This window comes from Schistosoma mansoni, chromosome 7 (genome assembly GCF_000237925.1).
Source record: "Schistosoma mansoni strain Puerto Rico chromosome 7, complete genome".
Taxonomy (NCBI): domain Eukaryota; kingdom Metazoa; phylum Platyhelminthes; class Trematoda; order Strigeidida; family Schistosomatidae; genus Schistosoma; species Schistosoma mansoni.
The window spans coordinates 4,835,906-4,854,418 of NC_031501.1; the positions used below are offsets into that span (position 1 = coordinate 4,835,906).

The following is an 18,513-nucleotide window of genomic DNA, read 5'->3' on the forward strand; positions in this document are numbered from 1 at the left end:
TCCTGGATTCCACTGCTAGCCACTATCCATCTCTGCTTATCATGCTTATTAGTTTTAGTTTATGTCATTCATAATTTTGGGAAACAACATTAACGGGTATGTTAATTTGCACTAATTCTAGATCTATTTAGATTAGTTTAATGAATTATATCATGACAGAAAGAAAAAATAGAGGATGAAACGTTTGTATAATGTTTAATGTTTTAAAGAAGAATATTGTTTTCTTAATTTATATCACACCCGTTTGTTAAATAATACAAATCAACCTCTTATCATTCTTATTTACATGCACACATATATATACACAAATACAACTAGTTTCTTCATCTTTCATATGGTTTCTTTGACTGCTAATATCTCAATTTAAAGAAGAAAAAAACGTTTAATAAGATGAAAAAAATCACATCACAACGTTATGCCAAAATAGCCGGGGAAAAAGGAAGGAAACTCAACATACTGTAGATAAGTCGCAAATAATAATTAAACATTATATCTCAAACTTTGCCGTTCTTTTTTTCGTCGTCCGTTAAGTGAAGAACACTTAGTCACGATATAGAATCATTTCGACTAGTACCCACATTTTAGCTTGATTGATAGAATCGATAACAACTACATTGGTCACCACTCCTCTATCACTCAGACATAAATATCCAGTTCATACAGGCTGAGTGATCACTTATAACTACTCAGATTATGAAACCGGGTGATAAAACTTAGAACCCTTCACAGAGCATCAGTTCTTTCAAGATTCTAGGTACGCCTCGTTGATGCGTACCAAATGGCATGAAACCTAGTTCAACAAAGGTTTCCTGATGACTAACTAACAAGATCATTTTGAAACAATGTAGAGTTTTTTTCTGTCAAAAAATACAACCCGATAGAATACTCATACAATACTTGCTACTGAATAAGTGAGAACCAACTAAATAAATCAAAAATATTTTTTCTTATATTACCTTAGATGAATTTATTGTTAGATTATGGTTTCATTCATTTAATGAGTTATTTATAAGTTGGAATAAACGCAGTCATCTTTATACGGACTATATAAAGCTAATAAAATTACTTAAATTAACCACTACGTCGAGAAATGATGACTTATATTAAGATTTTTAGTTTCCAGGATTACATACTGTTTCACTAGTCTGTTAACATAACTTTCTTAAAAACCTAATTGGTCTTCAAGATAAGTTATTACTTTTTACTACAGTAGTTTCTTACAGAATTCGTAAAGTTTATAAATAGTATTCATCATGAAATGAAGCTACGTTGTAATCCATTTAAAACCAGAGAAGATCGAACAAATGTATTGTTCCAATCTGAGACTTTTTAACAGTGGATAACATTAAGAGTGCCAAGTAGGATCAAATCAAGCACTTTCAATCGTCCTAACTAGTACAACCGTATCCAGTCAGTCGATTGGTATCCGCGATATTTCTTATAGTCAACTTTAATCAAAATATGATAAAACACAAACTATATCTGACGTCGCTTACTAATTACTGCATAATCAGCAAGGTTTATAACTCAACAGGTCATAACCTCTCATTATAACTGGAGAGTAGCTAACACCTGAATCATTAACTCACCTTTTGTCTGATTTGGAAATCGCTAGTTGGATAAACTTGCTACCCACTTTGACTATTCACAGTGACTCGAAGTTGGTATTCTTTATTACAAACACCAACAATTTAACCGATGAGTTGCAGAGCCTAGATATGATCAATAACGAATCTTCGTACAAACATTAAAAATATAATATATGTTCATCTAGCTGATGAGTTTCGTAAAGGACAAAGGTCAAGCTCATAATTCTACAACTAACTACTGACTACTAAACCATTGAAAATCAACTGTTCACTGATTCTCTCCAAGATCCCTAAACACCCACTCTAAAATACCAGCTAATAGTTGGCATAACTAAAGTGATTTTGGGAGATATTCAGATGCATTTTTATAAAGCAGTGTCCATCAAAGCTTAATATCGGTGAGAGATATTTCGGAAATCCCCATATCCATGAAAGAATTTTCAATGCTAGAATGAAACAATTGTCAAATATAAATTCAGTTAGCATTGTTTGTTTGAATCTTCCCATCGATGTTTTTAGGACTGCAATTGATCAGTCGCTTATTGACATATGTGCATACTGTGCGTATTGCCTCGATATAGCCTAAATTCACAAGCATGGTAAGCAGAGATGGATAGTGGCTAGCAGTGGAATCGAGGACGCGCGTTTCGTCCTATTTGTGACTCGTCAGCTGGATGTACTTGCATGACAGACTTGTTGATGTCCACTCTCTGACACGAACCCAGTACCGCTCGCTTCAAACGATAGTGCATTATCCACTTAGCTGCTGAGTAAAATATTCTTTCTAATTTTATAGTTGACTGTAGTCCATAGTTCGAAAATCCCATTTCTAATTTCCGAAAAATTTCTACAAAAACTTCTTTATCATAGAAATGGATAAGAAGTAAATAAATGAAATTTAAGTCGTATATTATATAAACATGGTTTTGGATAACATAAAATAGTACTGAAGATTAGGCATTGTTTTAAGCAATTCCTATTTGTCTATTTTCTTAATTCTAAATTTAATGTAAAACATGTAGTATAAAGACTAATTTTTGGTTAATCGAAATTCAGCAGTTCAGTAGTCTACTAACACTAAAAAAAATAGAATATGAGATTTCGTACACTTTCGGATTGATTGAGTAGAAAAAGACTACTTGGTCAGCTTGCCAAACTTCATTTTATCTGTCACGTTTTTGATGCTACGGTTGCTTTTATCTTTTGTTTGTCTTGTACGCTGAATTTGTACAGGTTTATTCCTAAATTTACATCAAAATTACTAGTTCGTTTATTCAAGTAAATTTCCTTTTAATCTCCATTTTAAATCTTAACATGAAGTTAGAAAGGCAAATATAAAAAAGTGAATATTAAGAATTTTTAGCAATAGGTAATTAAAATAATAAAAATGTAATTTAAATGCAAAGGTGGATAATGGATAACAGTGGAATTAAGGACACGCGTTTCGTCCTATTTACAGTCCTAAACATCAGTGGGAAGATCCAAACAAACAATACCAAGTGAAATTAAACTTCACCTCATTGCACAAGCAAGTGGCTATCAGGACTCAGTGGCCGAGTGGATAACGCGATGGCGTTTGAAGCGAAAGGTACTGGGTTCGAGTCTCAGAGTAAACATCAACTCTGAGATGCAGGTACATCCAGCTGACGAGTCACAAATAGGACGAAACGCGCGTCCTCGATTCCACTGCTAGCCACTATCCATCTCTGCTTACCATGCTTGTGAATTTAGGCTATATCGAGGCAATACGCACATTATACACATATGTCAATAAGCGACTGATCAATTGCAGTCCTAAAAACATCAATGGGCAAGATTCAAACAAACAATTCTAAGTGAATATAATTTAAATGTTCTATTTATTTAATTATTTAATCAACTTATTTTCCTTTTATAAGATTATGACTTGAATAGTTAATCATTCATTTCAGTCAATGATGGAAAAAATGAATTATGAATTTTTAGAAATCTTTTATAATTTGAAATAGATTTTCATCATCAGTTGATGTCAGCTGAAAAAAGCTATTGAAAATCATGGAATTTCCATTGACTGTATCATTTTGTTTTCAAACTCTTCAATAGCTCCTATTCATATTCTTCAAACTGAAACGAACTAAATACTAAACACTATTTTTACATGACTGAGTCTAGGGTGTAAAAGAATAAAATATAATCAGCAGAAGGAAAACTTCTCGATGATCCGTTTCCGGTATGATTCCAGATTTTTTTTTATTTGTCTGCGCAGTTTTTCAGAAAACTGATCATGGTATTGGCCAACTCAAACTTGACAAGAAATCATGAAAATCCACCGAATTAATCAATTGTGGCGATATTATTTCAGGTCTTTGCTTAAGAAAAGAAACTCATTACGTCACTAAAGAAGAATTAACGTCAATTCTGCAGAGAAAAGTCCCTTATCTATAAACAGTTTGAACTGCTTAGATCATGTTTTCGATTTGAATCGTTTTATTACAAATATTATACAAGTCAAATAAACTGTCATCTGCTACTATAATCTCATATGACATCTTAAATGCTCACAAATGAAAATTACATATTTGAACTAAACAGCCACTTGATACTTCATAGTGTACAATGGTTTCAGTTCAATATTAAAGCTTCACTTGTACAGGATGGACTAGTCAGCATAAAGTATGCAAGTTAAAATAATCATGATAGGTTTATTTAATACCATAAATGTTCATACAGTGAAGAATTCTCAGCACGAAATATGTAATGTTGCGACAAATGTCTTTCCAAAATACTATTGAACTGTGACTATTCAAAACACATTTCAAAAATATTCCTAACAGTGTTTCTGTTTAAGTTTACTAGTATTTAGCATTATAATAATTTACAACCTGGCACTCTAGCATATACAATTAACATCCATAACTATTCAGTCTAAAACAAATCTAAAGAGGGTATCTGAATCGCAATATTTGTACAGTCGGAAAATAGGTGACCCAAATGTTTGAGCAGGCTGTCGTTAAGGACGGCAAACATTTGTTATTTAGCGGTCTCGAAAATTTATTGCCTAATTGTGATTAACTCAGTTCACTCACCTTGGGGAGGACGTTATTACATATGGTATGAGATTCTAAATCATTGATCTAAAAGTAGCGTTTCATTACGAACAGTGAATTCTTGTATTTGATCAGATGTGTATTGAATTAATCTGTCATATTGGCTTTTAAATAAACCCAGCACTAAAGAAAATCTTTTTAAAGTTTTGAATAGATCACTCGGTGTTTACCATGACAGGATGTTGTGAAGATTGTTAAATTTAAAGTTTCTCATCAAGAACTGATTTTGAAAACCAAGAAATCCTGAAAGCTGCCTCTTCTTAGCATAGAACCAATTAGCGGTGCTTATTCACGACTTCACCACTGGTCTAAATCACTGTATTTTCAGATTCGTTTAACTGATCATCTAATGTAATGCAGAAATGTAAAGCAAATATAAATTGGTTCTTTTATACTCAGATTTGAATTTCATGTAAAAATCAATGATAATAATAAACTTTGGCTACTGCCTGCTTATCAGAACTTTAATGTTATGTATGTTACCTATGTTTATTTAACCATGAATTGTGTTGTTTGACAGGCATTTATAATAAGTAGTATAAGTATTTCACATAAATTATTATTAAAGCAATTGCTAATAAAAAAATAATTGAATGACATTAATCATTTCACCACAAATATATTGATTAATTTTCCAGTACTTAAATTTTTAAATAGATAACAGATATTTCAGGTGAATATTTGTATACAAAACTAACAGTAAACAGTAAATGCTAGGCTGTTATAAGGAGAAAAATAACAAATATAATTCACTACTTCCAGGTTTAACCTCTTCCCTCCTCAGAGGGCTTTTTAAAATAAATCAATTTGGTTATTTTCTTACATAAAAACTGGCTTAGTTAGTACAATGGAAATCACTCCAAATCGACGATTATTTTTTTTATCATTAAATAATTTACTGTCAACAGAATTCATCCCAAGGGAAATTTAATATAAAGTGAGAAAATTTGCATAGCATTCATTGATGACGTATTCGTTCATTTGAAAGATTTTAACTTCATCAATGAGAAATTTAAGCGTTTTGAACAATATAATAATGATGGGTATGTGGCTAACGGTGGAATCCGAAATGAGAGTTTCAACATATTTAGGACATGTCAAAGGAAGCCAAAGTTACTAGGTTTGAGTCTCAGTGTTGACATGAACACTGAGATGCAGGTTGGCCAAGATGATAGGTTTCGAATGGGATAAAATGGGAGTCAAAGACAGGTACAATTTACTACAAAAACATATCAGTTGTATAGCATCGAGATTGCAAATAGTTTCTGTATATCTTGAAAGAAATACGCCGTAATATTGCTGACGGATATCTGGCTAAGAATGTTGAAAGTTGGAACTGCAACTTTATATATGGTTTCCTTGTAGATTATCAACATAATGAAGAAGTACATACTAGGTTAAATGAGTTCTTCGGTTTTGTGAATGCTCATCAGGCAGTAGTATTTTTTCCATGTAAATAATATATTATGTGTAAATATATGAGTTTAAAATACATGCAAGATGCAAATAATACTATTAAGCAATATTAAAAAGACTTGTTCGATTTAATTTTCCAATGGGAATATTTGATAATATGTATTTATTCTTATAGTTTTCTTCAATGCTGGTTTGTCAGCATATTTTAAGTGTCAAAAGTCGTTTTGCCTACATACTAATCTACATATTTTTGTTTATTTTTTTCCCTTTCAGATAGCCATTTGAATCCAACACGTTCTTCACTATCTCTTCAATTAGAAAATGGGTCATTTTTAACAAGTGATACTTGTATAGACCAAATACAATTAGATGATTTGGTAGCTCCGACGGTAGGTTTCTTTATGAGGACTTTTTTCTTTAATTTCTGTGATTATTTATTGCTAGATAAAATCATTGAAAAATGATCTATCCTAAACTGAATTAAAATGCATAGTTGTGCGATGCGACTGATGATAAATAGACCTAAATCTTGATAATTTATCTATTTTTTCATTGAAAAAATTGAGAAATGAATAGATTCAAAAATGTGAATTATCGCGTTCCATAGCTCGAAAATCTAAAAAAATAACCTATTCTCCATGAGCTATGTTGGATTTGGACTACATCTTCAGTTGGGTCATGAGCACGAACCGTTGATGAGTAGTATAACTGAAAGAAATAGTTTTTCAGTAGGGCAGATAACATAGTTTATTGGCCTTTCTCGATGTGACACGTTCGGTTTCACATTATAACTGTGAAATATGGTCTTTGGAACTAGAGGACATCCGTAGGCACCATGGATATTACTTCTGAACTAATGTCAATCTTGAAAACTCTCCCTTATTGCAGTGATGTGTTTCGGTAACTCTAGCTGATATGAATTTGTGCCAGGTTCTTGCTTTGTTTATGATAGGTTATTAGTTCATGTTAAAGAATTTCTTCGTAGCCTTATTTATGCATCATGAGATAGCTAAGTGAGTAATACTGAGGTTAAGATTAGATCATTAGCTAGTTGATCAGGCTATCAACCTTCATTAACTGAGGTGTCTGAGAGTTGCGCTACTCAAGCTCAACCATTTCTTGCTTCAACGAATTAATATGTACACACAATTGCAACAAACTAATGTCTACTTAGTTTCAGTAAATCAACCATTCACTTAAATTGTTTGATCGAATAATGTTCTGAAGACTAATATACATATTTATCTATTTTACCTTTGATTTTACGAAATGAATTTGAGTGAGTGTTGATCGATAGCTTTTTTGAGGAAGCTATGCACTGCAGTTTATTTAAATAAGTTAAATAAATTCCAATTCATCGAATCCTCTTTACAATTTAAATTGTTGAAGATATCTATGTTGAAAGGTAGTTGGAGTTATTTTTGAACAAAACCTTTTACGTTGATAATCATCTATTAGGCTTATATGGACATAAACATCATGATTTCACCTGTGCGATACTATTGATTTTCGTCTTTAATTATAATTTGTTTAAATATCTATAAGCATTAAGAAACAGTTAAAGAAGTCATCAAGACTATTTTAATTTCACTATGAAGCAAGTTAGGTACTTTCTTGTTCGAAAATTTAAATTGAAGCGCAGTGTTGCTTGAGCCCAATGAAATATTTCTTGATAAACAATTTATCTACTCCATGCAATGGCTTGCAGTTGTCAAGTTGATGACATATACCTGACTCAAATCAGTTGCTCTTATTAAACGCGGCCTTTACTATGAGGCCCGTTTACTGATCACTTGTTGACTAGTGTACAAACGTCATCAAATGTTGTCGATTGTTGTTTGGCGTTCTATGATGAAGCTCATATTAATTCAAATAATAAAACTCTTACACCATTACAGCTATTCAAAATAATTTAGCGCAATCATTTCTTCCTTATATACAATAAAAAAATATAGGTTACATTCTTCTATCTCATTGTTACTTATGTATGATCAACCTATATAAGTAAAAGGCAATAGATGTTTACTAAACGCAAAACTCCTCTTTGCTAGTATTCGAATATTCATTTAAATGACGTTTAGTGTAAAATAAATCTGTTCAAAATAATGTATTCAAGTATTTTGTTTCGGTATCTCAAGCGATCATCAGAGATTCCCTTGTGACATACCTTATTTTCTGATAATTACAAACTGGACATAATTTTGAGGAGTTTTAATAGTCTCTACTTACTCACAATTGATTGATCACTGGATGGTGATCAATGTCATGCGTGTCAAGTCCTTCTTAGTGCTGATCGAATGCTATCGATCAAGTTGCAATATGGCCTACTTGCTTTTTAGCGGTTGCATTGATAACCAAAAATGCTTATATTCAGTTCTAAAATGTAAGCTATCTTCAGGGTTGGTTTATCAAACGTAACTGACGTTAAGTACTATGAATCCTATCTTCGCCACTTATGTTCCATTTGTTACCAGCAATATTATAAAAGTGATGAGTGTACTTGGTGCATTTGTCAAGAATATAATTATTTGCTTGGTTTTACTCTGTACAGTTTGTGTGGATTTCAGAGGTACCAACTAGTTGGCTAAACTAAAGTAAGTAGTTGCTTATTTTAATCTGCAATTTAAGGGTTAAAATGTGAGTACCATAAAACTGAGTTAAAGCTCCAAGTGACTATCCACTACAACCTTTTTTTTTATAAATAAACATTTGAATGTATCTCCACTATAAGAAAACAACTTGTCTCCCGTACTTCAATGTTATTTTCCAATCTATCTCTGCATATTATTATTTCCATTTAGCATGATTGTTCCTGTTTTAAACTACCTCCAATACGATTAAAAACAAGGAAATTACATCATCGTCATAAAGACAGTCAGTTCAGTGAAAAATTAGATTCTATTTACTCTAGATCTAGTCTACCCAATAATCAAATTGCAATTAATACAAGTACAGGAAAACCGCAGCAACAACCACAATCAATCTACCAGCTAAATGAATTAAACGATGACACAACACAGCAACTGTGTCAACAGAATGCAACTAATAAACTTAGTATATCCTCAATTAAATTAGAAGTTCCCGTACTACCTTTCGCAAATCAAAAGCAGGACAATACACAACAGATTAACCAAAATAAACTTCAATGGGCAGTGAAACATTTGTACAAAAAACATGATTGGAAAATCATCGGAACACATAAAAAGCATACCGAACAACTGAAACATTTATGTCGACAAATTCTATGGTATTTTCTTACTACAGCATTCATTAGTACATCATTTGTTTGTTTTATAGAATGCGTACCGAATATCTATGTTTACACTTACTGGGATAATTCAACTTTTCAGGTAAACCGTAGTTCTGAATATGGTGATTTTATGTACGCTTTCTATTATTAAGTAATATGAACCAATTTACAAGTAGCTGTGAACAAAAGTATTCTGCTAGCAAAACAAATTCATGACCGTAAAAAAACAATGTTCTCTATGCGATCTAAATCCGTATCAGAAATGTTTTAGTCAAAGATATTTACATTGAGCCATCTGAGTTACCACTGAATTCCTATTGAACAAAGAATCCCAATTCCCCTGCGCGCCAACTAGCAACAACTCTGAACCCAGTACTCCCTGATAAATTTCTCCCAATTTACATGAAGTAAAATGAAATATAATATAGTATCAAGTCACTTGACCCAGCTAGGAGATTAGAAAGTAACTAGTAGGATTCTATCAGCTTTAAAAACTAGACATGATTTTGGTTTCTGTTTATCGATTGACTAGTACCAAAGGCTGTTCGACTGAGGCTGTTACTTACCCCTTTTATTATTAACGTATGTCGTGGTCGGTATTCAATATAATCCTTAAACCTCGTATAATATTCGTCCTGATCACCGTTTCTAGATAACACCTTCAAAGGTGTATAAATCAGAAGACGAATACGAACTGTTGATCGCGTTTATTATTGCACGACGCACAGGTCACCAAAACCACAGACACGCGAAGTAGGAATGTAAGGCTAGTGCTGAACGAGTGAGCGTACGAGTCGGATCAATAGGATTAATATGTACATAGGGAAATGAATGAATCATCAAATCTATTAGGCGACTAACATTAAAGCTATCAGAATGAATATGTGCGTAGGTGGTAAGCAATGCTCAAGCATACCTGTTCATACAAGAGCAACTGTAATAAAGGTAGAATGGTATAGATAAGTTGTTGTTATACGAAAAGGGCTTATTCAAATTATATATGAACAAACTCAAGTGTACGTGAGCTGTCACATGTATTCAGACTGAATGATAAATACTATACCGTTTTTACACTGTACTCTATTTATACAGCTTATCTTTTATAAGCAATTTTTAACCATGGGAATTGCTGAAATGATGTTATTGAGCTAAACGAAACACTTTAATAACTGGTATTCAGTTATAAAAAACATTAGTCACCATCGTTAAGATAGACTCCGTCTGTCAAATCGAAACGAAATCCTTTGATTACTACCCAAGTAAAAATTACTCTCTAATCTAACTAAAAAAATAAAAGGGGAGAAATGTTAGTGATAACAGTTCATTATTTATTGAGTAGTATTCAACAGTGTAGAATAGATTGTAATATCGAAGGCGTATTCATTATAAAACTACACTAATCGAAGTATCCCAGAAAACAGGTGTTTAACCCTGATATGAGATTTTTTAACAGCGAGGATCAACGACGACACCAGTGGTCAAACCCAGGATTTTCAGGCCTCACGGTAAGTGCGTAACCCTTAAACCAGTAGCCTTGGAATTGATGGTCCATATTTTGGTCTCGAAATGTGCAAATCGTCAGACTATCATTATCTAATAAGAACATAGATACCACCTGCTAATTAATCTATTCTACACAAACACCCTAACTATACCATAATTAGTCGTTCATTGGTAACTACCTTAGCGATGAATATTTAATTTTTTAATCGTAAGACATCGAAGAAAAGGTTCAGTCATATTGAGGATGATTCAGTTATCACCAACGATATTGGGTGATCGTCAGGATGTAATACATGTAGAATGAAGAAGGAAATTCGGGTCACTGCATACCAACAATGCAGCCTAATAATTAAGTCGTCGCTGTGGGACCTGATGGTTTTGAATCCCATTAATATCTTTGATTAAAGAGTTCATTTACAGAATGAAATGGCTGTTTAGTACTCTCAGGTTTCTAATGATGTCGTCCAAAATATGAATGAACCTCTACAAAATAACTACAAAAAAATACTTTATAAGCACATTATTATATTTAGCATGGTTTTCCAATTAAATGGAAGCTATTTTCAGTCAGCTGTCAATAAACATAAGGATTTTTATCTGCCCATCGAATATGATTTACATTTATTGATGATTAAAAATCAGTGTTTGGACACAATACTAAGTGACTCATTATATTGACCTTTTCTTACCCAGAACTATTTATGCGATAAGCTTATAAATAAAAATAATAAATTTCCTGCATTTTAGTCGGTCGTATGAGTTCTGAATAATGTTGACAATCTTCTCATCTACTCAATCCATAATGTCGAAGAAGTTTCCATAATGTTCTCCTATTCACATTGTCAAACATCTCAACATAGTCAATGAATTTGATGTGAAGTAACGAGTTCAACTCAACTGATTGTTCAACGATGATCCGTAGTGCATGACCGATCCTTACGGAATCCAGCCTGTTGATCTCGAAGTTGGGCGTCTACTGCGTCTTTCATCCGGTTCAGCAACACTCTGTTGAAAACGTTTCCTGGTACTGACAACAAACTGATGCCTCTGTAATTCTCACATTTGCTCAAGTCTCCTTTCTTTGATATCTTGATGAGGTTTCCTTCTTTCCAGTCCGTTGACATTTGTCCCTCCTCTTAAATCTTCCTGAATAAAAGGTGAAGCATGTTTGCAGTTATTTCAATGTCTGACTTCAGTGCTTCAGCTGGTATATTGTCAGGTCCTGTCGCTCTCCAACTCTTGATTTGTCTGATGGCCATCTTGACTTCTTCGATCGTTGCTGTAGTGACATCTATAGGAAGGTCAGTGTGCGCTGCTTCGATGTTCGGTGGATCCAATGGAGCTGGTCTATTCAGCAGTTCCTCGAAGTATTCTGCCCATCTTTTCCTCTGTTCTTGAATCTCAATGATTGTCTTTCCTTTTTATCTTTGACTGGTCTCTCCGGTTCACTATATTTCCCTGCCAGTTTCTTCGTATATATAGTTGTTTCATATTCCCTTCTCTTGCAGCGTTTTCCGCCGTCGTTGCTAGTTCTCCGATGTATTTCTACTTGTCGGCTTTAATGCTTTTCTTCACTTCCCTGTTTGCTTCTGCGTAGTCTGCTTGTGCCTTGACTTTCTCTGCTCTAGTTCGACTGTTGTTAATTGCTGTCTTCTTGTTCTCCCTTACTTGAATCTTGTCCAGGGTTTCCATAGAGATCCATTTCTTATGATGATGCTTCTTAGGACCCAGAACCTCCTGACACGTTGAAGTTAGTGCTTCCTTGACCCCTTTCCAGTTGTTCTCCATCGTAGCTTCTTGTTCTTTCAGTAGATCCTGTAAAGCTTGTAACCTGTTGTTGAGAGTTATCTTGGATTGTTTGAGCTTGTCAGTATCTCGAAGGAAGGCTGTGTTAAACCTTTGTAATGCTGTTCCCCCATTTGTTCAGTGTTTCTTTAGCTTCAGTTTCATCTTGGCTACAACCAACCAGTGGTGATCTGAAGCTATGTCAGTTCCTCTCTTGTTTCTCAAGTCTTCCATTGTCCGTCGTGTGGTCCGATGAGATCCATGTAACTTTGTGTATGCATATGTGTGGAGATATTGTGACACTTACAACCAATTTATTGAATGCGCATAGATTTGCGAATCGCTCCCGATTTTCATTTCTCCGTCCTAGTCCATGTAGTCCTATTATATTTTCATATCCTGTGTTGTCCACTCCGACTTTATCATTTAGATCTCCCATCGGGATGGTGAGGTCCTTTCATGAGCACTTAACTATGATTGATTGCAGCCTCGAGTAGTATTGATCTTTAGTGTCGTCGTTGCTATCATTGGTGGGTGCATAACATTGGATAAAATTCATTCATAAAATTCACTTTTCTCTCAATACGAATTATGGATTTGCGATACATTTATAAACAATAGATGAAAATGCAAATCTTTACAACAGGGCAAATATGAAATAATGCATAACCAATAAATATGTTTCCATTAGAGATTGCCATCACGGTATTCAACAGCTGGGTTGCATTTTGGAAACTGGGATCTGGTTTTGAGTTTCGGTTTCAAGCTTATAAAAAATGGACAATCATGAACTTACGAAAGATCTAACAAGTAAATGGTATTTGTTGTTCAACTAACCTAGTCGAAAATGGGGAATATTTTGGTTTAGATCATAACTTGAGATTATTTTTCTTTATATAGCAAGATTCTCATCCAATAATGTTTCAGGCAAACATAAATTTCACCACAAATTAACATCACCCAATTATCACTATTTTATTCAGACTTGACATACTACTGATGATAAGAAGTGAATGATTAACTGAATTCTAAGTTATTTTATCAAAGTACAATAATTTATACTTACACAGAAGTCATGTGTCTCATTATAAAAGATTTTATTATTATTATAGTTATTATTATTATCATTATTATTGTCATTCAGGAACTTGTAAATCCTCCGTCGTTGGCTTCTTACACTATATCATTTTGGTTAATTTTAATTTACCCGATATACCTCATTATCAATTTGTTATTCCGTTTGGAAGCATTGACAGTCACTGAAATGATTATGTGAGTTTTAAACGTATTTTTACTGATTCTTTCGTTCTCGTTTTAAACCGACATACTTTTTTCTTGACATGTTGTCAGGACAAAGCTAAAAGACAATGTCAAGCGTGAAAATGACATCATCTATTTCAGTGAATGGTAGTTGTAGGACATAGTGAACTGATCGAAGTTAGATGCACAAAACGCTGAGTATTAACTCACTGATCCAAAAATTACTTACTCGTCATGAAACCTGAAATTCTCAGTTTCAATCCTTCACTGTGTAGTAGGTGCCTACTGTTAGTGAGTCTCCCAACAGTACGGAAAAACTACCTAGTTATTCGTAATGTTCAGTAATCAGGTGGCTGGAATCATTTTATATTCTAACTTAAAAATTGAACACCGACGGTTGTGTGGAATCGCATGAATTATTTGGTATATTTTTTGTCATCTTTTGTATTGAGGACTTTAGTTCATCAGGCTTTATTGACATATATTCGCCCTCAGTGGATTTAGTCACTCTTATCATTCAGTCACAAGTGTCAGTAGATTTTTGAATTGTGACCATAATGAAATCCATGATGTACGTTTCTTCCTGTTGAGTTACTTACTATCATCAACAAAAAATTACAAACTCTGACATGCAATTTAAATGTTTAGAGCTTTAGTTTAAAAATTCATTAAACATGGATGTCACTAGGCAGTATCATTTCAAAAATAAAACACCAACAGAAATACAATATACTATTACGCAAAATGATGACATTTTAGTGAGGAAAAGTTTCTTTTCAATGATTTTACTTATTAGAGTTGCACAATAGGATAATCGGTACTTTTTACACATATCAATTTGTAAAAACAAAAAGTTATTGCCTCATTAACAAAGGTGCTAAAAGTCAATCAAAATTTAAAGTAACGTAATGATTAAAGGGTAATATGGATGAAATAACACGTAGAAAGGAGATATGAAGATCTATCCACTTGACCATGGTCCTAACACCATTCCATAATTTGTCAATTGACACGTGTTCTGTTTTTCATCTTCCCATATTCTCCAAGTAGAAAGTTGTCTCACATCTCTGTTTTCAGTCTTATTTTCAGACATCTTGATTCATACTTTTATCTTCCGTATGATTGTTAAGAGAGAAAATCTTTACATCTCGTTTCTACATGTTGTTTTATTCTTATTATCCTTTGATTATTACGTCACTTTAAAATTTGATTGACTTCTAAGTACCCCCATTAATGAGACAATAAGTTTTTGTTTTTATAGATGACTTCTGTGCAACTCTAATAAATGAGATCGTCGGAAGAAAACATTTTCTTCATTGAAAAGTTTTCATTTTGTCCAGACTAAACACTTCTTTTAACACCTACTAATTTCAGATAGTTTATTCTTTCATGTAAAGATCATTATCTGTAACCTTTAATTGAGTAATTTTATCAGTTGAATAATTGCTTTCTTTCACTCTTTCACTCTTTCCCTATAACTTGATTAATTCAGGAACCATGCTATCATTGTAGCAAGTGATCAACCAAAAATTATGAAAATTATTGCTAGATGTAGTCTTTTATCAAGTTTATGGCAAATATTTATACACTGTTATATTCGCAGTCTAAGAATTATAACACCAATTGATTGTGCCGCTATCACAGCTGTACTCCCTTGTTTTTTGTACTTATTATGCTGGATTATTGTACATAGACGATTTTGTGCTTTACGGGTAAGTTTTATAAATTTTTATCTTACAATCAAGTACGATAAATTTTAATAAAAATGGTGTTCTATGTGTTCAGTTATCAGGTTTACTGGTTTTATGAAGATAAACAAAACCACTGTAGTAAATAAAAATTTATTCATTGTGACTAGTTTTGTGATGGATTCCACATGATTCTAAGAAGATATTGAATCTCACTCAATAAACATTGAATGTACATTTGTTAGCTTTGTGAGTGACTGGTCGTTTATTTATTACCTCAGTGATAACGTCACGGACTGTGAAGCTTTGTGATGGGGGTTTGGACCCTACAGAAAACATTAGTCTGATCGATGGAATGCCTTCTTGACGAGTACCATCGAACACAAGGGTTTCCTGAAAACTCTCTCCAACCTCTTACTACTAAATTTGAGAATGTTAATGTTGTATCCCCTGGCGAATTATGAATCATAAATCTGAGGTCCATTTATGGACAAATGTAATACGCCTATTCCTATTGGATAGTTGTTAAATAAGTGACCTAATCGTTTCTGTGTTCCTCTTATCATAACCTTTATTTTGACCTTGGAACTATTATTATTGATTACTTTCCCCCTAGCTACAGCCACATTGGCCAATTACTGTACAAATGTTATTTTTCTATTTTTGATATGTGTGGTCTGTTTGGTTAGTATATATAACCCAGTATGCTTGTAAATAATGATTCATATTGCTGAGGCTGTTATTTGTGTTCTGGACTTAACGGACTGGGCTAGGCAGATAGGAAGGACCGAATAGCACCCAATACTGTTCGTACGTATTTTCTATATCATTGGACACATATATATATATACATATATATTAGTCGGCATAGAAATCTATACGTTATAACAGTTAAAATGCAGATGCGCAAAAGTTTTTATGTTTACTACTAAACGTAAATAAATGCTGTCAGTTGAACACTACTTGGAGTTGTCGGTGCGTAATAGTATAATAAAAAATTCAGGTTAAAATAGGTATTTAGAGTTTAAAGATTATTAATAAATGTTGAGTAGATTTCTTTAATGTGCTAAAGAGATTTATCAAAAGTGAGAAGTAACAGATAAATAAGAATTCGTAAGGGTTTATATTTCCGTGTTGTTGGTGTCAGTATGAGAGTCTTTGTAGTGAAGTCTAACATTTTATTTTATAATCTATTAACTGAACAAGTGATACCTAAATTATCTGTACTAGATGAAGTCAAAGTTTATCACCGTTATAACTCAAACTATAGACGATACAACAAGGGCTTGGAAATAGTTCATTTTAATAGTCAACAAATTTATTTTAATCTGTAATCTATGTAAACGGTGAGATACGTACACATTCATAATAATGGTTGTAGTAAACTAATAAATTAATCTATCAGACCTATAGACCACGAGACGTCATCCAATGGTGTTTGTGGCTAAATTCAATCAATCTTTATGAATGTAGCTTAATACTTTATTTACCATCTTTCGGAAAAAACACCAATAAAAGTCAGAAACTACCGAGGTATCTTTTAAATTATTTATTCTGCTTACTACGTGAAATGAGATCTACTCCTTAAGATTTAGATGTGAAACTTTTTATTCTCCGGAGATAATGTGATAACGTTAATCAATGGCTTTGTATTTGGTCTCTGGGAGTTAACTTATCAATTTCATTTGATCAGAAGTGCTTTTCTAAAATAGAATAGTTGTGTAAATCTCTGTTTTCAGAAAGCCACCTTTTCACAAACATTAATCTCCTTGATGATTATTTACAGAAAGCGTTCGAGCCAATTTATTATATCTAAAAAAGTAGGTACTTTTTTATACGTACACTATTTTAGGTCATCGCATTCATTATGGCTTCCAGTGGTGTAATTTTGAATATATACAGTGATCAATTGGTAATGTGGTATAAATGTCTTACTAGTGTGTCGATAATTATCTTTTCGTTATTTATAGTAAGTAATTTTCTATTTATTTTTTAAATTTTAATAAGACTCAACATGTTTTCGAACTTTCATTTTGAAACCTTTCAGTAATCATAGAGTAACATACACTGACATGTCAAGCACGACAACTTAACAGTCTTTTACGGTAGTCCGAAAGGAAAACTTTTCATAGCTTGTCACGTATACCATCTAACATGACAGGAACAGATCAAACCTGATAAGTGAATATTCATTTTATGAGATAGTGGATTACTTACGAAATTTGTATGCTATAATTAACTCCGTTTTAAACGAGCTTAAATTGCATAGATTTTTTAACCATACAATTCACCTTTGTTATCACACCTCCCAAGATTAAAAAAACATCATTTGGGAAAACAAGAAATACAAATAAATGTTGACCATATTTGATGTTTAACACACATTAAACCAATCCTCACGTTTTAGTAACTAACACATTTTAACAATCAAAAATGCTTTTAAAAGGGACGTTATAATCAATACTTTTTCATAGATGATTATCAAAATTTTAACCAATTAGTGAATTGATTAAAATTTTCCCAACAATAAATGGGTTTTGTTATTAATTCAAAATATCATTTGATGTGTAAATTTTTCTTATTCATATCCTTACTTAGTTGAAGCTGAAGTTGGTTGTTTATCATAGATCGATACATGGAGATAAATGGTTACTATACCATTTTAAAATAAGAAAAACCGACTTACTTAAAAATTTACAAACTAATTGTCAGATGTCACATATGAAATAGTTTTTTTTCTATTTTAGAAAGGTAAACTATTCCAAATTATCTTGATGTTTGTAAATATCATTACCAAATTTTTGCCTGATAATTTAGAATAAATTGAGCATAAGGTAGATAGTTGATAAAAAAAATCCAATCAAAATTTATCATTTAATTTAATCTATATTTAATTATCATTTAGTTTTAAATCAATATGTATATAGCTGAAAGTG

The 18,513-nt window shown here is 32.6% G+C and overlaps 1 protein-coding gene and 1 non-coding gene across 2 annotated transcripts in view; both read left to right on the forward strand.

Annotated features, from left to right (window-relative positions):
* Smp_153030 (hypothetical protein) overlaps window positions 1-18,513 on the forward strand; it is a gene marked incomplete at both ends in the record, with an annotated part of 31,608 nt that overhangs the window by 4,119 nt on the left and 8,976 nt on the right. The window contains 3 exons of the mRNA XM_018798669.1: window positions 6,365-6,480; window positions 8,893-9,338; window positions 15,382-15,601. Coding sequence (XP_018653588.1) covers window positions 6,365-6,480; window positions 8,893-9,338; window positions 15,382-15,601 — 782 coding nt within the window. The remainder of the gene's footprint in view (window positions 1-6,364; window positions 6,481-8,892; window positions 9,339-15,381; window positions 15,602-18,513) is intronic.
* Window positions 3,133-3,204, forward strand: Smp_tRNA_00087_Pseudo_TTG.1.1. Its single transcript has one exon. It is a non-coding gene (tRNA).